This window comes from Stegostoma tigrinum, chromosome 28 (assembly GCF_030684315.1).
Source record: "Stegostoma tigrinum isolate sSteTig4 chromosome 28, sSteTig4.hap1, whole genome shotgun sequence".
Classification (NCBI taxonomy): domain Eukaryota; kingdom Metazoa; phylum Chordata; class Chondrichthyes; order Orectolobiformes; family Stegostomatidae; genus Stegostoma; species Stegostoma tigrinum.
In genome coordinates, this window is record NC_081381.1 from 32,560,613 (window position 1) to 32,588,367 (window position 27,755).

General features: G+C 43.0%; 1 protein-coding gene across 1 annotated transcript in view; it reads right to left on the bottom strand.

The window, feature by feature from the left end:
• Positions 1–27,755, bottom strand: part of ccdc30 (coiled-coil domain containing 30) — a 161,813-nt gene that overhangs the window by 37,132 nt on the left and 96,926 nt on the right. Inside the window, exons 17-21 of the mRNA XM_048561449.2 lie at positions 21,231–21,585; positions 17,919–18,047; positions 12,421–12,591; positions 4,810–5,019; positions 3,286–3,443 (exon numbers count right to left, since the gene is read on the bottom strand). Of these exons, the coding sequence (XP_048417406.2) occupies positions 3,286–3,443; positions 4,810–5,019; positions 12,421–12,591; positions 17,919–18,047; positions 21,231–21,585 (1,023 nt within the window). The remainder of the gene's footprint in view (positions 1–3,285; positions 3,444–4,809; positions 5,020–12,420; positions 12,592–17,918; positions 18,048–21,230; positions 21,586–27,755) is intronic.

Consider the following 27,755-nt stretch of genomic DNA (forward strand, 5'->3'; position numbering starts at 1 on the left):
GTATTTGGGTATGAGAAACCCCTGGGGCTTGCATATGTTAATGAGTAAGAGAGAGGATATGAGTAGCAGAGGGTAATGCTGGTGTGGGAGCACTCCTGGTGGAAAAGATTCCAACCTTGTACAGCCAGCACCTTCCAATTCTCCATCACTTCTCAGTTTCCCAAATCCTGAGCAGAAACTTTAAAACTTAAAGCGGTTTCCAATTGCAATGTGGAAACTCCATATAATTATATGAAAGTCCTGCTTCTATGGTGGAATACTTGGACACCTTGAAATCTACCATCATACAAATGGCAACAAGTGTATATCTGGTGGGTTAGATATGTGTTTCCATTTTATTCATTTTCAAACCACACCCCTCTGTCGCAACCCTCTTCCTTCCTACTGTGCATACAGCTGGGCAAGATGAAGAGTGGGTAGTGGATAAATAGCTCAGCTTAAAAGCCCAGACGCTAACATGTTTGGGAACATTTCTATGTAATAAACATAGTCAGTAGTGGTAACATACTATCATTGCACATTTGTGTTTACACAGGCTGTGCTGTGCTTTCAGGAAATTTATTTAACATATTCATTGTTGCATAGGAAAATGTACTTGTGAGATTCAATTTTGTGCACTTAAATCATATCAAATGTAAGGCTGTTTCTATTTTTTCTTAAACACGTGCTTCAGGAAACCAAGTTACACTTACAGTTATCCAACCTTTTCTCCTAAACCTCCCTTTAAAGTTCCAATAATGTACACACACTCTGCAAGAAAAATAAGTTCAATTTTGCATTCTTTTCTTATAGCTTTGAGGCTTTTGCTCCACAGTCTATATGGATATCTCTTTCTATTAAAAAAAAATTAGCCCACAAGTTTCTCACTCCTCTCGTACAAGTGTGAATTCATGGTTCCACTGCCCCTGATTTCTTCCGGTACCTTGACCAAAATGGCATTCTTCACATGTGAAACAAAAGAGCAGGTAGGATGTTCCTGCCAGGAGGAGATCCACAACCAGGTAGAATCTTGTCCTCTTTTGATGGCCACACACATCCATACATGCGAGCATTCCACAGAATGTGACGAGGAATAGCAGCCGCTGTCGCATTGTGTCAGCTGTCCTGTCTGGATTCCTCCAACTTTGTCCTAGTCAGGTCTTCAACTTTTAATTCCCGCTTGTACCAATTCCACACCTTGGTGCAGTTGTACTCAGCAACTGGGTAGTGGCGGTTGGAGTTGGAGAGGGGACAGGATAGAACTAAAATGGAACTCCAGCAGAAAACAGTTTAGATTGATGTGCAGCTGATGGCTATGGAATACAATAATACAACTAATAATCCAGTTTGGTAAGAATGTTTTTTTTAGATTGATGCCAGTGTTTTGTCTTTTATGATAACATACTTTAGAAGTAAAACATTCAGCCCATCAAGTCCACACGGTTCCTCCAAACTGCATCCCACCCAGACCCTTCCCATTGCATTTCCCATGACTAATCCACCTAGCCTTTGCATCCCTAGACACTACGGGCAATTTAGCATGGCCAATCTACCTAACCTGCACAAATGTGGACTGTGGGAGGAAACCAGAGCACCCAGAGGAAACCCACGCAGGCATGGGGAGGATGTGCAAGCTCCACACAGTCGCTCAAGGTTGATATTGAACCCAGGTCCCTGGCGCTGTGAGGCAACAGTACTAACCACTGAGTCACAGTGCCACCTGAGTAAAGTAGTGAAGTGAGTCTACATGAGATAACGGGAACTGCAGACGCTGGAGAATCCAAGATAATAAAATGTGAGGCTGGATGAACACAGCAGGCCAAGCAGCATCTCAGGAGCACAAAAGCTGACGTTTCGGGCCTAGACCCTTCATCAGAGAGGGGGATGGGGAGAGGGAACTGGAATAAATAGGGAGAGAGGGGGAGGCGGACCGAAGATGGAGAGAAAAGAAGATAGGTGGAGAGAGTATAGGTGGGGAGGTAGGGAGGGGATAGGTCAGTCCAGGGAAGACGGACAGGTCAAGGAGGTGGGATGAGGTTAGTAGGTGGATGGGGGTGCGGCTTGGGGTGGGAGGAAGGGATGGGTGAGAGGAAGAACAGGTTAGGGAGGCAGAGACAGGTTGGACTGGTTTTGGGATGCAGTGGGTGGAGGGGAAGACCTGGGCTGGTTGTGTGGTGCAGTGGGGGGAGGGGACGAACTGGGCTGGTTTAGGGATGCGGTTGGGGAAGGGGAGATTTTGAAACTGGTTAAGTCCACATTGATACCATTAGGCTGCAGGGTTCCCAGGCGGAATATGAGTTGCTGTTCCTGCAACCTTCGGGTGGCATCATAGTGGCACTGCAGGAGGCCCATGATGGACATGTCATCTGAAGAATGGGAGGGGGAGTGGAAATGGTTTGCGACTGGGAGGTGCAGTTGTTTGTTGCAAACTGAGCGGAGGTGTTCTGCAAAGCGGTCCCCAAGCACATCTGCCAATGTGGTATACTGCATCCACTGTACCCGGTGTGGCTTCCTCTACATTGGGGAAACCAAGCGGAGGCTTGGGGACCGCTTTGCAGAACACCTCCGCTCAGTTCGCAACAAACAACTGCACCTCCCAGTCGCAAACCATTCCCACTCCCCCTCCCATTCTTTAGATGACATGTCCATCATGGGCCTCCTGCACTGCCACAATGATGCCACCCGAAGGCTGCAGGAACAGCAACTCATATTCCGCCTGGGAACCCTGCAGCCTAATGGTATCAATGTGGACTTCACCAGTTTCAAAATCTCCCCTTCACCCACCGCATCCCTAAACCAGCCCAGTTCGTCCCCTCCCCCCACTGCACCACACAACCAGCCCAGCTCTTCCCCTCCACCCACTGCATCCCAAAACCAGTCCAACCTGTCTCTGCCTCCCTAACCTGTTCTTCCTCTCACCCATCCCTTCCTCCGACCCCAAGCCGCACCCCCATTTACCTACTAACCTCATCCCACCTCCTTGACCTGTCCGTCTTCCCTGGACTGACCTATCCCCTCCCTACCTCCCCACCTATACTCTCTCCACCTATCTTCTTTTCTCTCCATCTTCGGTCCGCCTCCCCCTCTCTCCCTATTTATTCCAGAACCCTCACCCCATCCCCCTCTCTGATGACGGTCTAGGCCCGAAACGTCAGCTTTTGTGCTCCTGAGATGCTGCTTGGCCTGCTGTGTTCATCCAGCCTCACATTTTATTAAGTGAGTCTACATGCTTGGTTTCATTTCTTATACACAACAGCTTACTTTCTTTTCTATAACATTATGCGTTCCTGTCTGTCCAGAAGTTACCTCTGAAGGACTTCCTCCTGTAGCTGATTCTTGAGCTTGGCTGCTGTGTCCCTGCTTTCCTTTAGTTCTGATTCCAATACTTCCCTCTCCTTATTTCGTGCCTCTGTGAGTCGCAGCTGATGCTGAATGCTGCACAAGTGCTGCTGTAGCTCTGCAGTCTTTAGGCCCAGGTCACATTGTGAATGTCCATGGGAGAAAGGGAGGGAAAAAGAGATAAGAAGTATTTTGGATAACTTACAAACAGCACTTTGCACACAATTTATTCATGTAAAAGTACTGATGAACAGATTTGGAAAACGGGCTTGAGAAAGAGAAGTTTTTTTTGGAAAGAAAAGTCATAACTGATTTGTTTACCAGCTGAAGTTCTATGCAAAAGATGTACAGTACAGCTCCAGTTATTGTAAAAGATTACAACATAAGTAACTCTTTTTAAGAAAGGAATGGCTGAGCTGTTCTTGCACATCAGTCCCAAGTTTTGATTGGATAGTGTTTTATTTCTTAATTTATTGGCTGAGAGAGCATTCTGAACTGAACTCCACTTGGCTACATGTTACCTGAAAGCAAAGAGGATGTACCTCAGCTGACTTAAAAAATCTAAATAAATTAAGACATACTTTAGCCACAACTAGTTTGAATTGAAGATCTTTGACTGCTGATAGATATTAGTTAAATGAAGGTTACTGGATAACCTGATCTGTTGCAGGTAGGAAAAGAAGAGAAATGGAAGGCAAAGGAAGGTACTTATACTGAAACACATTACATCTGTCAAACACATCTGAAAGCATTTCACAAACAATTAATTACTTTGAATTGCAGTGATTGCTGCTCCATGGAAAATGTTACCAAAAAATTCTCAAAGCATGGGAAATGATCATTTTTCAGTTGTTAGTGCTAATGGTTGAGGAAGGGATGTTGGTCAAAAGACTGCGATAAGGCAGAATTCTGCTTTGAATGATGCTATAAGGGCTCAACATCAGCCAGAAATGTCAAAACAGGCAGATAGCACCTCTGTTTAATATCATCTCAGAAGATAATATTTTATCAATGCAGCCTCCCATTGGAATGTCAATCTAACTGAACTGGTTAGCTTCACAGTATGAAAACATATCATTTGGAAGTCCAGGCAGAGGATGCGTTGGGTGGAAAAATGCAGACACTTGCTACCTCCACACCGCTTTGAGATTCTGTATGATAGAAATGCAAGCACAGATAGTAGCAACATACACCTTGACTTCAAGTCAGGCAGATTCCACTGTAGTTCAAATCACTGTCCTTATGCCATAGTTGGCTTTTGTTTTACCACTGAAAGAAATTATTGTTATTACTAATAAACAATTAAAGAAGTTAACCTTAATAGAATTTGAATAGAAATACAAATTAACTTCTGTAGTCAGCTGCAAAGCCCAAAGGAAGAAACACAAAGGTCAACGCTGGAGCGCATAATCCTTTCAAATTTTCATGTTTATGCATCAAACTTCAATTTAAAAACAGCCCCCAAACAGCTAATTCTGCTTCAATTCTCACCTTTTTGTCTGCATTTAGAGTTTTGTTTTTTTCTGCTATGAGTTCATCTTGTACACTCTTTAACTGTTTGCTGAGGTGGAAGGTCTTGTTAGATTCCAATTCCAGTTCTTTTAGTCTCTGTTGCTTCATTTCACATTCAGATTTCAAAACTAAATTATGTTGGTCCAGTTCAGACAACCTACACTGTGCTGTTTTGTACTCCAAATTCACCTATGAATACAAATTTATAAAAAGTTAAGCAAACAATTTTGACTCAGTGCATCTGTGGGACTTACCTCTACACCAGGGCTACCTTTTCCACAACATCCAAGAGATACCCATGATCCTCTAGAATCTTCCACCCCTCCCCTTCCCTCTAACTCCATCCCTGCTCAGAAACTCACCTCCTGTCATATATTTACTATCCCTTCTGACCTTCCACTCCCTGATGCTGAATGTTCCATACTCAGCAAAGATCTCAGTTTTATCCCTCTGCATCCTCAACTTAATGAATTTCAGGTACGACATGATGTTGAATTTTTCTCCCACGCTTTCGCCACCATGCCCACTTCTGTAGACAAGATCCTCTCCCTGACCCACAGACCCCTTCACCAACACTCTCCCTCCACCTGGATCCCTCCCTCTAGCCAATCACCTGCACTCGACGTGTTCATTGAGAACAATTGATGTGGCATTGATTGCCTCAATTTCTCTGCCCCCTCACCTCCCCTCAGCCATTCTATCTCCCTGTGAACCGACTCCACTTCATGCTCTCAGATCCAACCCTGACGTTGTAATTAAATCTGCTGACAACGGTGGTGCTGGTGTTGTCTGGCGGACTGACCGCGACATTGCAGTAGCTGAGTGCCAGCTCTCTGACACCTCCTCCTATCCCTCCCTGGACAAATGACACCACAACGGAACATCAGGCTACCATGTTCACAAAGCTCACTAAGCTCATTTCATCTGGTGATTTCCCCGTTAGAGCCTCTAAGCTCATAGCCACCCAACCCCACACAGCTCACTTCTACCTCCTTCCCAAAATCCACAAACAGGACTGCCTGGGCAGATCCATCGTTGCTGCCTGCTCCTACCCCATAGAACTCATCTTCTCCTACTTGAGTTGGATTTTTTTCTTACCTGGTCTAGTCCATTCCCACTTACATCCACAATTTCTCTGATGCTTTACATCAGTTTCAGAATTTCCAGTTTGTGGGCTCCAGCCACCTTCTTTTTACCGTGGACATGCAATCCCTTTACATGTCCATCGCCCACCACAATGAGCTCAGGGCTCTCCACTTCTTCCTGGAAAAAGGCCTGAACTGTCCTCACTCACCACCATTCTCCTCTACCTGGCCAAGCTCATCCTCACCCTGAATAAAGGTCTCTTTTAACTCCTCCTCACTTCTTTCAGGTCATAGGGATGGCCACAGGTACCCGCATGGGCCCCATTTACACCTGTCTCTTTTGTGGGGTGTGTGGAACATTCCTTGCACCAGTCCTATTCCGGAAACCACTCAATTCTCTCTCTGGTATATCGATGATATCATCAGTGCTGCTTCCCTCTCTCATCTGGAATTGGAAAATTTCGCTTCCAATTTCTACCCGACTCTCACCTTCATCTGGATCATCTCTGAATCCTCCCTTCCCTTCCTCGACATCTCTGTTTCCAGTTCTGGAGATAGGCTGGCTACCAATATCCAGTATAAACCAACTGACTCTGGCGGTTACCTTGACTCTACATCCTCACACACTGCATCTTGTGAAGACTCTTTTTATTCTTCTAGTTCCTCCATCTCCATTGCATCTGTGCTGACGATGGCAACTTCAACAAGGGTGCCTCTGAAATGTCCACCTTCTTCCTCAATTGAGGATTCCCCAGCACCATGGTTGACAGGGCCATCAGCCAGCTCTGACCCATTTCCCACACTTCAGCCCTCAAACCCTCTCTTTCCCTCTATAACAGTAATACAGTCGCCCTTTTCCTCATCTACAATCCCAACAGCATTCACATGCAGAGGATTATTAGCTGCCATTTCCACCACTTCCAGCAGGATGTCACCACCAGACACATACTCCTCTTTTCTCCCAAGTCAGCCTTTCGCAAGGACCATTCCCTCCGGGACACCCTGGTCCACTCATCCTTCACTCTCAGCATGCCTTGCACAGCCCCACAGCACTTCCCCCAACAATCGCAAAAGGTTTAACACACATTCGTTGACTTCCTCCCACCTGAGTATCCAAGGGCCCAAACACACCCTATATGTGAAGCAGCGCTTTACCTGCACTTCACACAATCTAGTCTATTGCATTCGCTGCTCACAACGTGGTCTCCTCTACAATGGGAAAACAAAGCTTAGACTGGGTGGCCACTTTGCAGCACACCTATGTTCTGCTTCAATAGACAATAGATGCAGGAGTAGGCCATTCGGCCCTTCGAGCCAGCACCACCATTCATTATGATCATGGCTGATCATCCACAATCAGTATCCTGTTCCTGCCTTATCCCCATAACCCTTGATTCCACTATCTTTAAGAGCTCTATCTATCTCTTTCTTGAAACTATCCAGAGACTTGGCCTCCACTGCCTTCTGGGGCAGAGTATTCCATATATCCACCACTCTCTGGGTGAAGAGGTTTCTCCTCAACTCTGTTCTAAATGGCTTACCTCTTATTTTTAAACTGTGTCCTCTGGTTCTGGACTCCCCCATCAACGGGAACATACTTCCTGCCTCCAGATTGTCCAATCCCTTAATAATCTTATACGTCTCAATCAGATCCCCTCTCATCCTCCTAAACTCAAGAGTATACAAGCCCAGTCGCTCCAATCTTTCAACATATGATAGTCCCGCCATTCCGGGAATTGACCTCGTGAACCTACGGTGCACTCCCTCAATAGCAAGAATGTCCTTCCTCAAATTGGGAGACCAAAACTGCACACAATACTCCAGGTGCGGTCTCACCAGGGCCCTGCACAGCTGCAGAAGGACCTCTTTGCTCCTATACTCAATTCCTCTTGTTATGAAGGCCAGCATGCCATTAGCTTTCTTCACTGCCTGCTGTACCTGCATGCTTGCTTTCATTGACTGATGTACAAGAACACCCAGATCTCATTGAACTTCCCCTTTACTGAACTTGACTCCATTTAGATAGTAATCTGCCTTCCTGTTCTTGCCACCAAAGTGGATAACCACACATTTATCCATTCCTCACATTGGACCCTGCCACCCAGCTTTGTGCCATCAGCAAATTTGCTAATATTACTTTTAACGCCTTCATGTATATCATTAATGTATATTGTAAACAGCTGCAGTCTCAGCACCGAACCGCCACTGGTCACTGCCTGCCCTTCCCAAAGGGACCCGTTTATCACTACTCTTTGCTTCCTGTCAGCCAGTCAATTTTCAATCCAAGCCAGTATTTTGCCCCCAATACCATGTGCCCTAATTTTGCTCACCAATCTCCTATGTTGGGCTTTATCACAGGCTTTCTGAAAGTCCAGGTATACTACATCCACTGGCTCTCCCTTGTCCATCTTCATAGCTACATCCTCAAAAAACTCCATAAGATTAGTCAAGCACGATTTCCCTTTCGTAAACCCATGCTGGCTCTGACCTATCCTGTTACTGCTATCCAAATGATTCGTAATTTCATCTTTTATAATTGACTCCAGCATCTTTCCCACCACTGATGTCAGGCTAACTGGTCTATAATTCCCTGTTTTTTCTCTCCCTCCTTTCTTGAAAAGTGGGGCAACATTAGCCACCCTCCAGTCCACAGGAACTGATCCTGAATCTATAGAATCTTGGAAAATAATTACCAATGCATCCACGGATTTGTAGAGCTACCTCCTTAAGTACCCCGGGATGCAGACCATCACGTCCCGGGGACTTATCAGCCTTCAGACCTAACAGTCTATCCAACACCATTTCCTGCCTAATATAAATTCCCTTCAGTTCATTAATTACCCTCGGTCCTTCAACCACTATAACATCTGGGAGATTGTTTGTGTCTTCCCTAGTGAAGACAGATCCAAAGTACCTGTTCAACTCTTCTGCCATTTCCTTGTTCCCCATAATAAATTCACCCGTTACTGTCTTCGAGGGCCCAATTTTAGTCTTAACCATTTTTTTTCTTTTCACATACCTAAAAAAGCTTTTACTATCCTCCTTCATATTTTTGGCCAGTGTGCCTTCGTACCTCATTTTTTTTCCACGTAGTGCCTTTTTAGTTATCCTCTGTTGCTCTTTAAAACTTTCCCAGTCCTCCGGCTTCCCGCTCATCTTTGCTACGTTATACTTCTTCTTTTTTATCTTTATACAGTCCTTAACTTCCCTCGTCAGCCCCTGCCTCCCCTTAGGATCTTTCTTCCTCTTTGGTATGAACTGATCCTGCACCTTCTGCATTATATCCAGAAATACCTGCCATTGTTGTTCCACTGCCATCCCTGCTCGGGTATTGTACCATTGAACTTTGGCCAGCTCCTCCCTCATAGCTCCATAGTTCCCTTTATTCAACTGCAATACTGACACTTCCGATTCTCCCTTCTCCCTCTCAAACTGCAGATTAAAACTTATCATATTATGGTCACTACCTCCTAATGGCTCCTTTACTTTGAGGTCCCTGATCAAATCTGGTTCATTGCACAACACCAGATCCAGAATTGCCTTCTCCCTGGTAGGCTCCAGCACCAGCTGTTTCAAGCATTCATCTCGGAGGCACTCCACAAACTCCCTTTCTTGGGGTCCAGTACCATCCTGATTGTCCCAGTCTACCCACCTGTTGAAATCCCCCATAATAACTGTAGTAATACCTTTGCGACAGGCCAATTTCAACTCCTGATTCAACTTACACCCTACATCCAGACTACTGTTTGGGGGCCTGTAGATAACTCCCATTATGGTCTTTCTACCCTTAGAATTCCTCAGCTCTATCCATACTGACTCTACATCTCCTGATTCTATGTCTCCCCTTGCAAGGGACTGAATATCATTCCTCACCAACAGGGACACCCCACCCCCTCTGCTCGTCAGTCTGTCCTTTCACTAGCACGTATAGCCTTGAAAATTTATTTCCCAGGCCCTGTCCACTTGAAGCCACGTCTCAGTTATCCCCACAACATCATACCTGCCAATTTCCAAATGAGCCTCAAGCTCATCCACCTTATTTCTTATGCTTCGTGCATTCATATATAATATTTTTAATTTGTTACTCCCCTCACCCTTCTTATCAATCTCTATTTCACCTGACCATTCTGTATGAACCCTTCTTGAGCTTTCTGCTCGGTTGATTCTGTTGTCTTTCCTAACATCTCTTATTTTCACTTTCCCTTTAACTTCCTTCTTACATTTCCAGTATGTCCCCTCCCCCCCCACTACTTAGTTTAAACACGCCTGCGTTGCAGTGGCAAACCTGCCTGCCAGAATTCTGGTACCCCACCTATTAAGGTGCAACCCATCCCTCTTGTATAATTTATCCTTACCGCAAAACATACCCCAGTGATCAAAAAAGACATTGAGCTTCCAGTTGCCTGCCACTACAACACATCATCTTGTTTCCCTGTCAACATCTCTGTCTCTGGCATGCTGCAGTGCTCCAGCAAAATTCAGTGCAAGCTGGAAGAAGAGAACCTCACCTTTTGCTTGGGAACTCTACAGCCTTCTGGTCTCAATATTGAATTCAACAATTTTGGGGCTTGAGGCATCTTCTCCATGTCCTTACCTCTACCCCCACACACTAGGCCTTGTTATCGCATGATCTGCTATTACACACAACCTATTGTTAGCCACCAATAGTCCCAGCTAATTGGCAGCTAATCATTCTCCTAGGCTGCCTGTTATCATTCCTTTGACTGTCCAACTGTCCTTCTCTCTCATTGTGCTCCATCTCCACCTATCATTTACTCCTTCCCCCTTTCCTGTACCCTATCTTCTTCATTAAAATCTTTTCCCAAGAGTAGGCAGCAACACCTCCTCCACCATAATCCTCAACACAGGAACCCCAAAAGGCTGTGTACTCAGCCCCCGACTATACACCTTATAAATTCATAACTGAGTGGCCAAATTCTGCCCCTACTCCTTTTGCAAGTTTTCTAATGACACCTTTTTAGGTCTCAAACAACAATGAGACACGATACAGGAGAGCTCCAGTGCTTAGCAGCATGGTGTAAAGACAAAAATCCCTCCATTAACATCAGCAAAACAAAACAGCTGGTCATTGACTTCAGGAAGTGGAGTGGAGGGCCACCCTTGTCTGCATCAATGATGCTGAGGTGGAGACAGTCAAAAGCATCAAGTTCCTGGAATAGATGATTACCAACAATCTGTCCTGGTCCACCCACATTGACATGACAGTCAAGAAAGCACAATAATCTCTCTAATTCCTCAGGAGGCTAAGGAAATCTGACTTGTCTATCCAAGATTTCTTCCTTATTAATATTGAACCCTTCTAATGACTGAGTTTTCTTCTCTATGACCGTGAAGCAGGCAACAGCCTGCTCTTTTGTAAAGACAGATGTACAATATTCATTTAACACCTCAGCCATGTTCCCAACTCCAGCCCGAGGACATCAAACTCTGAGTTCAAAAACATCAATATTTGATCTTGGCCACATGGTCGGCTGGAAAAACTGACCATCTTGCTTCATTAAGGGGAGTAATAATCTCCCATTCCAATACTTCTAAAAGCAAAATGTAGTTTCTGAAGGGAATCTGAGACATTCCTCCTCTTATAATACATTGCATTTGTGAAGAATTCTAAAGTTTGACATTATGGAACAAATTTATAATCTTTCAAACAATTGAAATCTTCACAAACACATTCTATACTTAGCATTCAGAGGAAGTCTTACCCCAGGTTGCTTTTCTGGGAACTACTGGCAGTCAGAGGTCAGAGAAGCCAGGAGCTACAAATAAGGAAGGAAAAGAAAAATCAAAACTTTCACTGACATTTAAGTGAACTTTTTAAGGGGAGGTGACAACTGCAGCCAGTTACTGAAATTGGAATTCAATAAAAATCTGGAATAAAAAAGTTAGCTCAATGAAAATCATGTAACCACTGCTGGTTCATTTTGTCTTTTTAAGGAAGGGAACCTACCTGTTTTACCTGGTCTGGTTTACATAAGACTCCAAACCTACAACAATCTTGTTAATCCTTATGGGCATAAATATTGACCTAACTAGCAACACCCACCCATGAATGGACATAAATCACTATGAAAGGGCATTTCAAACCTTAGATACAAAATGGTGTGCATTTATTACAGCAATGGATTCTTCAGTAGAGTCATTAATTCTTCAGATATCGTGAGTACAAAAACATCAGTGACAATGTAAGATTATCTGATATTAGAGCAGGAATTGTTAGCACCTTTCACACAAGATAGGTTGAATTTCCACCTTCTGCACTGTAATCTTTGCTATAACAGAAGACAGGTCAATTTGAACAGGAATATTAGAGAGTAAAATTTCTGGATTATAGTCAGTGATGGCTACATCCTAGTTCCAAATCTATGTAACAATTCAACTTGCTAAAATCTAATTTACTCTTCTTTCACATGCTTTAGTTGCATTAGCCTGAAAACATCAGGTTCTTTGTTATGGACTTTTTTAAGAACCATTTTCACATGCTTACCCTGTTATTTTCCTGATCAAGCAGAGAAATTTGCCTTTGCAGTTCTATCAGTTGTTCTCTCTTGTACTTCAGTTCTTTCTCTGCAGTACTGCACAGATTATGCACTCTTTGTAAATCCTGCCGCACCTGCCGGGACTCCTCTGTTTGCTGCTGCAGTAACAGTTCCTGTGACTGAGACAAAAGTAAGAGTCAGTTTCATAGTTCTCAAATGGACTGTGAGAGTTCAACATTTCCCAGGGCACCTTCCTATGCAGAGGTGAAGATGCAACACCTGCCCTTTGACCCTCTCCCTCTCACTGTGCAAGGCCTCATACATTCTTTCCAGGTGAAACAGCAACTTATTTACATGTATTTCAACTTATTATAGTCCATTCATTGCTCACAACTGGGACATTGTCTATACTGGGAGTCCAAATGTAAACTGTTCAAACATGTTGCAGAACATCTCCATTAAATCTGCCAGGATGTCCTTAAGCATCGGTTCTTTTCTGACCTGTCAGTTCCCAGCCACCAACACTTTTCCTATGAATTCAGCACAAGTTCAAAGAATAGCAACTCCTCTTTTCATTCATATTACAGTCTTCTGGATTTGACAATAAGTCCAATAATTTCAGATCATAAGCTCAGGCCCTACTTGTTGACAGCAACATTTTTAAAGAGATAACAAGGTGTACAGCTGGGCGGACACAGCAGGCCAAGCAGCATCAGCGGAGCAGGAAAGCTGATGTTTCGAGTCGAGACCCTTCTTCAGAAATTTATTAAAGCCTGTTTTCCACTTACACCTCCACTAGAGACATCACTTGTTCCCTTACTTATTGCTTTTTGTCTTCCGTATCATCTCTTTGGTTGTTTAATCACTCCTACAACCCAGCAATCTCAGAAAAATCAGCCCTTTCACGTTCCTCTCTGGTTTAAAACTGGCACATTTCTAACTTCTTTCCAGATCTGACAAAGTCAGCAACCTGAAAGGTTGGACTGAATCTTACTGTGAAGCATAGAGAGATCTCTTGCTGTGTCTTTTCAAGTTTGCCTGATTAATCATCTAACCCACCCGTATGGCACCCCATGACCTGATGCTAGCCCAATTCTATCACCCTCTGTTCCTGAAACAATTTTCCACCCATCGATATCCACTGAAAGACTGGCATTACAGGTTGTAAAAGCGAAAACAAATGAAATGAATTGCAGTTTGCTGGTGATGGGTGGTAAAATAGAAAGCTGCATATTAATGAGGAGAGATGTGTCATTAATAAGGTCATTAACAGACAAAAATCCCCCTTAACCTGTTGTTGCGCAACAGGAATCTTGACTTGATGCCGAGAAAGATGCCAAGTTGCTGCCAGATTTGGGATAAGCCTCACTGGCCTTCTCATGTTATTCTGCCACTGTTTTCACCATAACCTACAACTTTAAAGTCCCACTGAGATTTCGTCCATTTACCCAGTTTCTCTCTTCACATTTGCAGCCAGACCTGCTGAGTATTTTGAGCATTCTTTTTATTTCACTGCCGTAATTATAATATTTTATCCTCGTGTTAGATTTAAGATTGTTTTAGGTTAAAGGAAGAGACTAAAACAGCCAAGGATTGGGCAGATTTTAAAATTAAACAAAGGATGGCAGTTAAGAAATTGATAAAGGTGAAAGGTAAGTTTACCATATTCCTAATGGACAATGGAGCTGCTCTTTCATTAGAGTGAGGCTTTTGGTGCTGACTTTTAACCTGAAAGTCACCACACCTCAAGCAAGGGGACAGGTCGGGGAGGAGTATTCCTCAGGGTAATCTCAGTCGGTACGGGAATTGAACCCATGTTGTTGGCGACATTCTGCATCACCATTCTGCATCGCAAGTCAACTATCCAGTAAATTGACCTTGGGCCTCAGTTACTTACATTATGAATCAGCTAGATGAGGGGACTAAAAGTAGGTCTGCTGATGGTTCAGAAATGGACAGAAATGCAAGCTATGATGTGGATGCAATGAGGATGTAAGAGGATTTAGACATGTTAAATCAGTAGGAAGAAAATGCTAGATTGGTTATAGTGTGGGAAAATGTGAAGATATCGACATAACTAGGGAAAAAAAACAGAATATTTTTAAATAGTAAGAATATGGAAAATACAATTTTCGTTTCCACACGGGATCTGATTGTCCTTCTAAATGAATTTTAGATTGTCAACAGGCAAACAATTGGAAATAAGAAACAAATGATATGTTACTATTTATGTCAAAAGGATTTAAACATAAAAGAAAGTCTTATTGCAATTGTGCGCAGTCATGGTGAAACAACACCTGGATCCTGTGTCTTGGTCACTTTATCTTGGAATGAGAGCACAGGTTTATTGAATGAATTTCTGTAAACAGTATTGCTTGAGACCATAACTACCCTGGGTTATCCATTGAAGTTCGACAGCATTACAGGTTTGATAGCATAGGTGTTCAAAACATGTTTTCTCTGAATGGGATGTCGGTCACAATTTCAGAATAAAGATTGGCTGTTTAGGACTGTGGTCATAAGTTACTTCACTCAGATGGATTGTGAACATTTGAAATTCCCTACTATGAAGCGTTGTGGATGCTCAGCTGTTGAGTACATTGAAAATAGAAATCAATAGAATCTTGGATAATAAGGGAATCGGGGACATGGGAATTGTGCAAGAAAGTGTTGCAGAGGCAAATCAGTCATGAACTCATTGAATGCTAGAGCATACTTGAAGGGTTAAATGACCAACACTTCCTCTTACTTTTTATGCTTTTATTATCACTCTGGATTACAGTCTGCAAAGAGGCATGCTGGATTAGATTATATTAGATTCCCTACAGTGTGGAAACAGCCCCTTCAGCCCAACAAGTCCACATTGCCCCTTGGGACATCCCACCCAGACCCATCCCCCTATAACCCACACACCCCTGAACACTACAGGCAATTTAGCATGGCCAATCCACCTAGCCTGCACATCTTTGGACTGTGGACGTCAAAGCAGTTCTGCAATTTATCCTCCAGAAGATTTTAGAACTGCGAGGACACCACTCTGGGGGAATGGCAATGAATCCATGGAGAATAAACATGCTGAACTCTCTCAGGGAGGCAGCATTTGTTGTCACACCTTTACTCCATTGCTGTTGCCTGTTAACAATATTGCTGGCCTCCATGCTGAGACGGGGCAGCCTGCAGCCAGGCCTTGATGTGTGTGATGTTCTTATCCAAAGTGACTTGTAGTCTCCAACACTGAAAATCAACTTGCTTCCATTAACCATGTTATGCCGTCTGGGTACAGTATGGCATAGGAGCATTAGGGCAGGCAAAGTGACAGAGCAGTGAAAGTGTGCACAGACATTAGCTGATTTTTGTCTCCAACATGGCATGATTTCATTTACAAATTTGGTTTGGAATGCTTATTTGATAGCACTTTTTGTTTTTCTACAAGGGTTGTTCTCCGATGATGTTAAGGTTGTGCAGCATGCTAGAGACCCAAACATGAACCCAGACACTTGCTGAACACTACAGAACTCTTCATGAGGGGTCTAGGTGGAGGAAGAATTATTTCATCTCGTCTGTTCTACCACAATTCATGTGGCAGTATGGCTTTCATTGAGTATTACGCATTAGTCATCAGTCATGTCTGCAGCAGATAGCGTGTTGGATCGCCGCAGAATGAAGACATCAGGTCTGATGTCAGATTACTGGGTATTGATCTTCACAATTAGTTGGCTGTAGTCACACAACAGCTGGATGTCAAAGGACTGGAATGCCTTTTAATTCCAAGATAGGGCAGATTTGGCATTAGGCATTTGCAAAGCAATGTATGTGATGTCAATGGCATTCAGCATCTGCAATCTGGATGAACCTGCATGCTCATTTTGTGTGCTTGACTCTGCCATGGGAGAATGAAATGTAGTTAACACTTTAAATAGAGAGCTTCACTGACGTCCCTTATGAAGAAGTATATACAAACATGTGCAATAGCCCATCCATCCACTTGAGCCTGCTCCACCATAAAGGTGGGAAACTACAAGATGTAGCTATACCTTCCAGCCAGGAAGGAGCCAAATGCATACAAGTCTATCATCACAATCAGCTTCACAGCAACTACTAATGCAGCCCTTGTCCTTCTCTGGGTTGCATTTGTGGCTGCAGCAATGTTTTACAGAAGTGTAGGTATCTCATACATTTTTCCTAGATAACCCTCACTTACCCCCTGCACATTCTGGCTGAATATGACCTCCTGCTATGAACCCTCATCTTCGAGCAACTTATCTTGATCAGTCTGACCTCTGTGTGTTCTCCAAATCACGCTGCATTCCAAATGGCATGCGTACTGATCACCCATTTTTGACTGCAGTTGATTTCTGCAGGTACATGTTTTTCAGCACCTCCACATTACTCCCTGGAGAATCTTGTAACTCAAAACAATTATGGAAAGCACTAAGCACTTTAGAGAGATATCAACCACTAACTCAACCTTTAAGCAGTTGGTGATCCCCTTAAATATCTCTGCGGGGAATCCTCCCTGCTACTGTAATTGGGCACATAGACATGAGTTTAAGAGAGGATATTGATCGATGCATCTACTGTGACCATCCAATGGGCAATCATTATGCTGATTCATACAGGAGATTGTAAGCCCCATTTCTGGCCCTGAGTCTATTGATCTCAGCTTCTTCAAAAATGAGCTAGATGTATCTTGTAGTAAATAACAAAAGCAAAATGGCTAACATAAACCGTGAAGAATGGTTAAAGATTATTACTGATAACGATAAAACATTTTATGTTTAAAAGCAAACAGCAAGGACAGGCTGCATTTAGAAATAGAAGTCAAATAATGATTCATTCTGAGTGGCAGAGAACGAGTTCCTCAGCTCTTGGATATCTGACCAACCATTTCTAACTCATTACCTTTTGACATTCAGGTTTCTGTTTTCCACTAAATCTATTTGAAAACAGTGTTAGCAGCAAAGCACAGAGAGGAAAAGTTTGAAGTGTAATTCTCACACATGCTGAGAACAGGATTGATGAAGTAATTTGTATTTGTCTTATCAAAAAAGCACTTCCAAATAACCAAGATCAGCAACAGCTGAAAACCATGCATCTTAAGAAATTGAGTTCATTTTATATCATCAGTTGCCATCATGTGGTAAGAACTGAGTAATGCAGGGGAACGAATATAAACGTCAGTCAGTGCTACTGGACAGTTCCACAGATATGTCACTATTAAGGTTTACGCATCAGGAGTAATGCAATTAATTTTGCATAATATTTAATGGTCAAAGCTTTCCAATAAAGATCACAGTAATTATGAACAGAACGCACAGCAGACCCCAAATTGATTCTCCCATCTCCTGTCTAAAGTTCATCCATAGCACCACTATACTGATTGAAATTAGATATCTCACAGCTTTTGTGCCTTAGTACCAAATTCAATCAGAAAATTTAGCCACTGTAAAGCATCAAAAGGAGCTAACAGCAGCAATATTTGGGCTTTTCTCCTCTGCTCAAGTACCTTAGCCCTGTTATTTGCTTCCTCCAGCTGCAATTCTAGAGCATGTTTCTGCTGGTAAGAGTTTTTCTGTTCTAATTCGAGCGAATTCTGTAGCTGGCTAATTTCCAACTTCAGAGCTTGCAGCTGCACCTGAAAGAGAACACATTATTTTGTTGTGAGCAGAATAGATGGTCAGATAATTATCCAGTTTATGCTTTGAATATTTGCTTGATACTACTGCTGTAACGTGGGAATGCTGTGCTTAAAAAAAATTTATGGGTTGTGGGTATCGTTGGCTAGGTCTGCATTTATTGCCCACTCCTAAGTACCCTTTAAGAGGATAATGCTGAGCTGCCTTGTGGTAAAGGTACACCCACAATGCAGTTAGGAAAGGAATTCCACGATCTTCACTCAGAAACACTGACTGTGTTCTTTCTTGTTAGGCATGGCCATTGTCTGATACTTCTGTGATATGACGTTTTTAAATTAAATCAACTTGTTTAGTGATTGCTGATATATCTTGGGAGCAGGGGAGACTCAAACTCGGGCCTCCTGCTCAAATGTAGGGTCACATCAGTACGCCACAAAAGCCCTCTGTGATATGAATATAACTTAACAGCCCACACCTGGGCCTTATTCAGGTCTTGTTGCATACAGATACAGACTGATGCTCTTATGACACTGGGGTGTGTAATGACATCTGCGAACAGGTTGCTTAGAAAGAATTGTTGCAAAGTTGGGTACAGTACTTGTGAATTGGAAGGCTGGATGTTAGAATTTATTTATAAAAATGAAAAGGGAGAAAAGTGTGTTGTCCCTTTAAGAGGTGATGTGCTTCTTTAAGATTGGAGATAATAAAAAGTCTGCAAGTGCCTACAGATGCAGACAGTTCTTAAATTGAAATGTGTGTATCAATTGTCAATGTGATTGGCAACCTAGGCTTGTTTTGATATTAAGGAAACCAGCTTGAGTATCAGCCAATTAATTTAAAATAGATACTTAAAGGCTGAAAACTGATTGAATTTAAATCTGACGATGTTGACAACCTAGAAGTAATCCTATTGTAAGAAAATTGATGGGTCATCAAGGATATATAAGAAGTTTTTTGAAAATCCATGTGAGAGTAAACTGCTATTGGAAGAGTAACACTCTAACTTGCACAGAAATCTTGAAGCTCAGTGATTAAGCACCATCTAAAAAGTACCATAGCACTCTTAGCGAATATTCCTGACACAAGGATTTGATGAAAAAAGAATTCCTAACCAAGGAATAGCAGAAAAGGCACAGAACATTCTGAAAGATGGGTGCTGACTGTACTTCTGAGAGTCTAAGTTTTATTTCTTTTTCTTATTACTTTGGTTTACATAAGTGGCAGTTGTATTTATTGGAACAGCATACCATTGGAATTCTGTTGTATTTGAGAGTAGTTAGAGGTGAACTCTTTGGTTGTTAGTAGTTCTGTTAATTTGATCACTGCTAGTTAGATAAGTAAATTGGTACTTGTTACTTATAAAGTGAGTATGATGGAATTCACTTCATATAACCATCTTCTCTGTAACATTTTCATATTTCCTTTAACAGAAGGTGAGGTGAGCTTCTTTGGCTATTCTGGTTTTAATTATCAGAGGGGTTTGACCTCCACTCCATAGCAGTATCTACAGACACAGGCTGCTTTAGTGTCTGAGGAGTACAAGTGGTGACCCTTGTGCAATCATCAGCAAACATCCCCACTTCTGGCCTTTAGCTGGAGAGAAAGTCATTGATGAAACAGTTGAAGATAGTTGGGCCTAAGACACTGTCTCCCGCAAAACTAATTTCTGAGATGCGTGTGACTGATCTTGAATGAGCATAATCATTTTATTTCTGTTCTATATGACTCTAATCAATGCACAGTCTCTCTCTCTCCCCAACCCAAATGTGATTCCCACTGACTTCAGTTTTTCTCAGGCTCTTTCATACTATATTAAATCCAGCCTTGATATCAAGAGTAGTCACCCTTATCTTACATCTGGAGTTTAGCTCCCTTGTCTTTGTTTGTTTGTTTTTGGATCAAAGCTAGAATGAAGTCAGGGGCTAAGTAGCACTGGTAGAAGTATCATGTTTTAGAAGCAATGGAGCATTCTTGCTTCCAGGTTAGAAGATTGAGATTTGAGTCAAAATTCAGGCTTATTTTCCATTCTACTATTGAAAGAGGACTGTATTGTATAATTTTACAATAATCAGTGGCTAGGTGAAGCCCTCTTATCTTTCCCTTTGCAGATGATGGAAAAGTTTTGAGGAGTCAGGTGAGTTTTTCAGCATAGAAAACCTAGCCTCCAATCTGCTCTTGTACAAATGCTACTTATATGATGATTCCATTTAAGTTTATGAATAATTATGTACACAGGATGTTGATTGTGTGGGAACTGACAACAGCACTGCTTTTAAATGTTAAGAAGGGAATGGATAGATGTACTCCACTTGGAGATGGCCATTGTTTGACACTTTTTGATAGCAGTGAGGGTCAGTGGGTTCTAGATCACCAGGTGAAAACAATCATTGCATATGTTTCAAAAACTGTTTGAAGGCTTTGGGAACTAAAATTCCATCATTGGCAGGGGCCGAGAGTGGTTGTTTTTTTTTTAAGAATGTGACATCACCTACATGAATTCTCCTCACTGGTGTCCTGTATGAATGCTGCAATTTAGAAGAAGTAAGTGTCCCCTTGACCTGCCAATGTAATCATCTATATTTATGGGCTTGGAATTTCCAAGTTGACCCTCTAAGTCATATGAAGCTGGGGAAAATTATTTAATGAATGACCTTATGGTTTCTTTTGCATAGCAGTTTTTGTTTGCACACTTGTCATGGCTTTCAAAAAAATACAGTTATCTACCAATAAAAACTCAATTTGGAGTTGAGATTTGTGATTTCTTGGCTCCTGTGTGCAGTCCTGGTACCATATAAGAGTCCTAGAATATGTTTCAAGGTCTGTTCTGCTTTACTTGTGCCTTTAAGGAACTTTCCTGCCTGTCCACTACCCACTAAACCTAACTTTTGCAATTTTTATAAATGTCAGTCCAAACTCATGGTCTGAATATTTGGAACGTCATTGGGATCTTCAGCTGCATTGGCACAGCAGGGCATTTGCAGTGCAATTTTACCTGAGTAATAGTAAGAATTAACACATTGTGGGGCTGAAGGTACACAGCAGCCCAGTCAGCATCAGAGGAGCAGGAAAGCTGACGTTTCGGTTTTCTGAAGAAGAGTCCCGATGCGAAATGTCAGCTTTCCTGCTCCTCTGATGCTGCCAGGCGTGCTGTGTTCTTCCAGCTCCATACAGGTTATCTTTACCTGGGTAATGTTGTCTTCCACTTGTTCTTTAGAGTGAATTAGGTCATTCAGCTGTTTCTTTATGTTAGCCACTTCTTGGTTCAGGCACTGGTTTTCCTGCTGGCTGCACCCAAGCTGTTGCCGAATGGTATAATTTTCCTGCGTGAGTAATTTGCACTCCTGCTGACTGGCGATAAGCTGCTGCCGTAAGTTACAAATCTCCTGGTTCATATTCTGGCTGTCACGCTGGTCACTGCACAATTGCTGCCGCAAAACATGGTTGTCCTGGTTCAGCTGCTGGTTCTCCTTTAGCACTGCGTTGAGCTGCTGCTGCATACATTCGAGATTTTTATTGGCAGGGTCGGTCACCTGGTTGCTGAGGAGCAAAATGTTAAAGAGAAATAGTCAGTATAACAGCTTAAGCCTTCTACAATAATTTAATGAAGCTCAATACATGTTTATAGGAACAGCAACTCATCTTTCATTAGGCACTAGCTTAGCTTCTGAAAACAAAATGAGATTCAACAATTTCACATCACAGCCCCTGCTCCCATTTTTTTTTCTCTGACGGCAAGAACTGGTAATAATTCTCTTGTTGCCATGCATATCTCCTCTGACACATTTTGGCTGGTATCCCATGCTGCTGAGGGGAGCTTGGTTGCCTATTGTAGAGATGGCAAGACATGTGCTTTTTCTCTTCTCTTCCTGTCTCTTTTTTACTGATGTGGCTTTCCCATGAATTGAGGGGTTAGGAGTGGGGCAGGGAGTACTGGGGTTGGAAATCCTGCTAGCTTAGAACTGTCAGCCAATCAGAGGCCTGCACTTGCTACGACACCCAGGCCATAGGCGAATCATGGTTTATGAGGGAGGGGTGTTACAGGGTGTGAGGTCACCAGCTAGAGGGGAGAGGTGACTCTTCACAGGATTCTCTCTCTTCCTAATACAGGGTCCCTTGTTAAGGCAGCGAGTGTCTTTGGTGGAGAAGCCTGCCCCACTCCCTGAACTTTGACAAGGTTTGCTGGTCATGGTATGCACTGCAGGGTAGGATGGCCATCGTGGGCTTTCCCAGCACAGACTTAAATTGGAGAAGAGGTGGTAGGGTGGTAAATGTCTCCCCTTCATCAAACTCACCATTACAGGGGAAGGCATTATGCCACCTCTTTCTTTATTTGACCCTTTACTATCCCTTTCATCTCACACTATCATTGCTCCCTTTTGTCATTTTGTCAGTGCTGCCTTCCTGAATTTCACAGGCCTAGCCTTTTTCCCCTTTTTTCTCCTTCCTTCTTCTTTGCTCCTACTTCAAACCTGTAAAAACATTATCTAGCTCTGAAAAATCATTTTCTTTCTTTCCAGAACTGATATCTGAGCTTTGGAGCATTTTCTGCTTATGCTTCAGATTTACATGAAGCACAGAATTTTTCTTTTGTATTAGTTTACTATTCCTCTGACAATGGCAAGAGACGTACTGAATTTTTGTTTAGCTCCTCCCAGTTTTCTCCCATTTCTGTGCTTTTCCTGGCAGTACCAGGCATCAAATGCAGGAAAGCTAACTGAGCTTTATGGCAGATTTTTCCCTCTAGGGTCATGAAATTTACTTCAAGGCCATTTCCCAGCATGTCAGGTGAGATGTAGTCCAAGTTCAGAGGTGGGCTACTAAATGAGTAGACAGCAGGCAATAAATGGCAATGGAAGCACAGGATGGCTGAACTGCAGGTCTCTTTTCACCTCCATCGGATGTGGTCATCATTTTCAAGCTCAGCATTTCATAGAATCCCTACAGTGTGGGAACAGGCCATTCGTCCAAACAAGTCCACACTGCCCCTGCATTTCCCATGTCTATCCCACCTAACCTAAACATCCCTGGACACTATGGGCAATTTAACATAGCCAATTCACCTAACCTATACACCTTTAGACTATGTGGGAGGAAACCCTACAGACACGGGGAGAATGTGCAAACTCCATACAGACAGTCGCCCAAGGGTGGAATCAAATTCAGGACCCTGTTGCTACAAGGCAACAATGCTAGCCACTGAGCCACCGTAGGCCATCCCCAATTGTCCTTCATTTCAAAGGTGAAAATTAAGAGGCAAGCAGATTAGAGAGATAGAAAATTGGAGCAAAAGTATGTCATGTAGCCCCCTTTGTCATACAACCTAATCAAGGCTGACCCCTATTTCAATGTCGTACTCCAACTCTCTCCCCATACCCCTTAGCCTCTAGAAATCTACTTTCTTTTCTAAATTCATTCATAGGATGTGGGCATCACTGGGCAGGCCAGCATTTCTTGCCCATTCCTGGCTGCCCTTGAGAAGGCAGTGGTGAGCTCTGTTCATGAACCGCTGCAGTCAATTTGGTCTAGGTAGGCCCAGAATGCCATTTCAGAGGCATCCAGGATTTTGACCTCTCAATACTGAAAAAAACAACAATATTTAGTGATTTGGCCTTCAGTCTTCTGTAGTATAAAATACCACAGGTACACCACCTGCTGAGTGAAGACATTTCTCCCCTCAATAGAATCTATTGCTGTAGATCTAGAGTCATATGTAGGCCAGACTAGGTAAAGATGGAAGATTTCTTTCTCTACAGAATATTAGTGAACTATAATGACTGTAATAAAGTCAGCCAGATAGACCTTGCAGAATGAGTTCCCTGATTGATGCTGTTAATCTGCTCCAATCAGGGAGCCATGGCTGATAGAGAAAAGCAGGAGTGTCAGACATCCTGACACTCTGACAGCCAGCTCTGGGGGAGCTGGATCAGTGTCAAGGACTTTCCCCAAGTAAATAAAGGGTGACTTGGTGACAAGATACCAGCCTCTGCACGGTTATTTCAGTGGCTACAAGAGAACAGCATGCCCCTGAGGAAATTTGATTGCAATAATTATCTTTGAGTTGGGGTAAGTACTTCTGGCATTATGCTATTATTTAGGAAGCTAGACTCATTTGATCCTGCTGTCAAAGACTGGGGCCCAGTATGTGGAAAGAATACGTTATTTTTCCAGACAGATGAAAAGCAAGTAATTCTCCTGACAGCTTGTGGTCCTGCAGCATTTATTTTTGGTTATTAGGAGTCTAAGTTCCCCAGAGGCACCAGATACTAAAACCTTTCACGAGTTGATGGATTTAGTTAAGGAATACTAATGAGCCCAAGCCTCCTTGAATTCTGAGATGTTATTGCTTTTACTTCTCAATTTGAGAACCAGGGAATGGGATTTTTGACTTAGTTAAGGACAACTAGCAGAGGTATGTGGCTTTGATTTTAATCCCTACTGAGAAGCTGAGAGCTGATTTGATATGTGCAATTATTGATGTAGGCATTTCTGCATGGCTACTAGATGAAGCCTTACTGGACTTCAAACAGCCACTGCAATTGACTTTATTAATGGAAAATGCTGAAAGTGGTGCGTAGGAGTTGCAGGATATTCCAATGGAAGTGGACACCCTCTCCTGTCTGACTAAGCTTGGGGAACACCACTTAAGAGGAGGGAATTGCATTGTCTCACTTAGGACATATCCTGAACAGAGACTCTATGACAGCCCACAGCAAAACCCCAAAACAAAGCCTAGCCTTGGGCAAACAATTTAAATTTTCTTCATGATCTGGGCTGGCAAACCATTGTCACTGCTGCTGATATGCAGACCTGAGTCAGCGGAAGAGTCCCACTGGGCCGAAACTGACTAACAGAACTCGTAGGCTGGTATCCAGGGAGGTGTACACCCTGGAGAATCTACATACATCTAGTTTGGAACAGTTAAAATGTTTAGCAACATCCAGATCAGAATCAATCAAAACAAATGTCTGGTGAAATGGTCAGCCATTTCTAATGGAGTATGATACTGGTGTGGCAGTTTCAATGATCGCAGAGTCAGTCTTCAACAAAATTTGTTCTGGGCTCAAACCCTTAAATTTGTGCAAGACCTTGGAATAGATTGAGCACCTACACCAGGAAACCTTTACAGGTTAAGGGTATAACTTCAACTCTGGTCTCTTGAGAAGCAGCTGGTTCAGTTACCACTGACTATAATTAAAGGCTCAGGCCCAAACATGATGGGCAAAATTGATTGAGAAAGATTCACCTAGATTGGCTCAATATTTTTTAATTAGAAGATGGCCACCTAAGTGAAGTCTTAATGAAATACCAGAAGTTTTTCAGGAAGGTCTAGCTATTATCAAAGGAGTCAAGGCCACCTTGCACATCGACCAGGAAGCAATTCCACGATTCTGCAAGACTCGCCCAGTGCCATTTGCCTTGTGTGCAAAAGTACAGGCAGAAACATGAAGGCTGGAAAGTGAAAGAATTAGCAAACCAGTCCAGTTAGTGGACTGGTCAGCACCACTCATGCCAATTGTGAGGTCTGACAGGTTGGTTCACCTTTGTGGGGATTTTAGACAAATAGTAAACCTCTTTTCGCAATTGTATAAATATCCAATCCCTCACATAGAGGATTTATACATAAAGCTGGCAGGGGCCTGTCTTTCATGAAGCTGGACATGAGCCATGCATACTTGTGACTGTGGTTAGGTGAGGATTCCCAGAGGTATGCTACAATTAATAAACACAAGGGTTTGTACCAATATAGAAGGGTGCCATTTGGGGTATCATCAGCTTGTGAAATTTTTCAGCAGATGATGGAGAACATTTTACAAGGTCTACATCAAGTCGCAACTTAGATCAATGAGATGCTAACAACAAGGAAGACAATAAGGAGAACTTAGAGAACTTGGATATAGTCCTTTAAGCATGTCTCCTAGGTGAGCATAAAAGGGAGATACGCGTATTCCAGGTACCCTAAGTGACCTGCTTGGGCTACAGAGTTAAGAAGACTGGGTTACACCCATTGAAAGATAAAGTGAGGTCAATCAAAAGTGCCCTGGCTCCCACATCTCCTCCAGAGTTTAGCGCTTTCTTTGGGCTGGTGAATTATTATGAAAGTTCACACATAACCTGGCCTCCATCCTGGTAGATCTGCATCAACTCTTACAAAAGGGGTCAGCATTTGAAAGGGTCACTTAGTCAAACCATAGCTTTTGGGGAAGTAAAGAAGCTATTGTCATCTAAGGTGTTAGCACACTACATGATCCCAAGTGAGATCCAATATTGACATGCAATGATTTCCATTGCAGCAGTGGGGTAGTATTAGTTCATAAGTGGCCCAAAGGAAAGGAACCCCCAATAGTGTACGCCTCCAGGGGTTTGGCCAATGCAGGAGGTAAATACGCCAGATGCAGAAGGAAGATTTAGTGGTCATATTTGGAGTAGGAAGTCCACCAATATCTTTACAGATGTAAATTTGTAATAATAACTGACAACAAAACCCTGTTAAGTCCACTTAAGGAGAACAAGGCAGTGCTGGCCATAGTTCAGGCCAAATTCAGCGATGGGCTCCACTACCTAGTGCAAAAAGAAACTGTCCATGAGGTCAAGTAGAAAATGCAGATGCATTGATTTGCCTACCACTGGCAGATACACCTTTTGATGGAACTGCCACTGGAAGTGTGTATGGTTTTAAACTTTCTGGACATACTTCCAGTCACAGCTGACAATATCAGACTTTGGACACGAAGATCCAGTACTAGCAAAACTGAAACCACTGGAGGTGATGGGGGAAACCAAAGGGCCGTTACAACTAGAATTGAAACCTGCTTGGACCCAGGGAGGTCAGATCATAGGAGAGGATGTTTTATGTTACGTGATTGTCCTGAGCAAAGGTTGCTGCCAGATACTGGCTGAACTCCTCCAGGGTTATTTGAAACATCCAAAGAGAAGATGCTGGCGAGAAGTTGCATCTGTTGGCCATGAGTGGATGCTGACATAGCCGCGTTGGTGGGGCAATGCCCAGAGTCCTAACAAAGACAAGAATTACTGCCAGCAACACCCCCACATTCAGAATAGCTGAGTAAACCCTGGGCTTGGTTACACATCGACAATGCAGGTCGTTTCAATGGCTCAGGAGGTGGGTGAACCAGAATCAGGAATGCCAATGCTGGGTAGAAGACTCTGCTAAACGAGAGAGACTTTACTTCGGGAGACGTGGTTTTGTGTAGAGGCCACTGAAATGGCCCCAGATGCGTAAGACTCATAGTGGACATGACGGCAGGTCCAAAGGATGTTGGTGCCTCGATGCTTTTGCCGCCTGAAGAAGAGAATGAATGAATTTCTTCTGAGACACTACAGTAAGAAGAAGTAAGCTACTGTGTATTGCATGCTGGCCACATCTGAGGCAGAGTCAGAGGAATCTGACCTGGTGCTAAAATGCTCCAGTAGCAGCTACTAGAGAAAAAACTTGCCCATGTCCTTGGACTCAGTGTTAGGAATGTAGTGATTGTAATAATGTCAGCCAGATGGACCTCACAGGGTATGAGTTCCCTGATGGGACCAGATTAATAGCCCCAATCAGAGAGCCCTGGCTGACTGATATATAAAGGAATATCAGACATCCTGACACTGACAACCGGCTCTGAGAGCCGGATCAATGTCAAGGACTTTCCAAGTGAAAATAAAGGTTGACTTGGTGATGCGATACTGGCCACTGGAGTTAT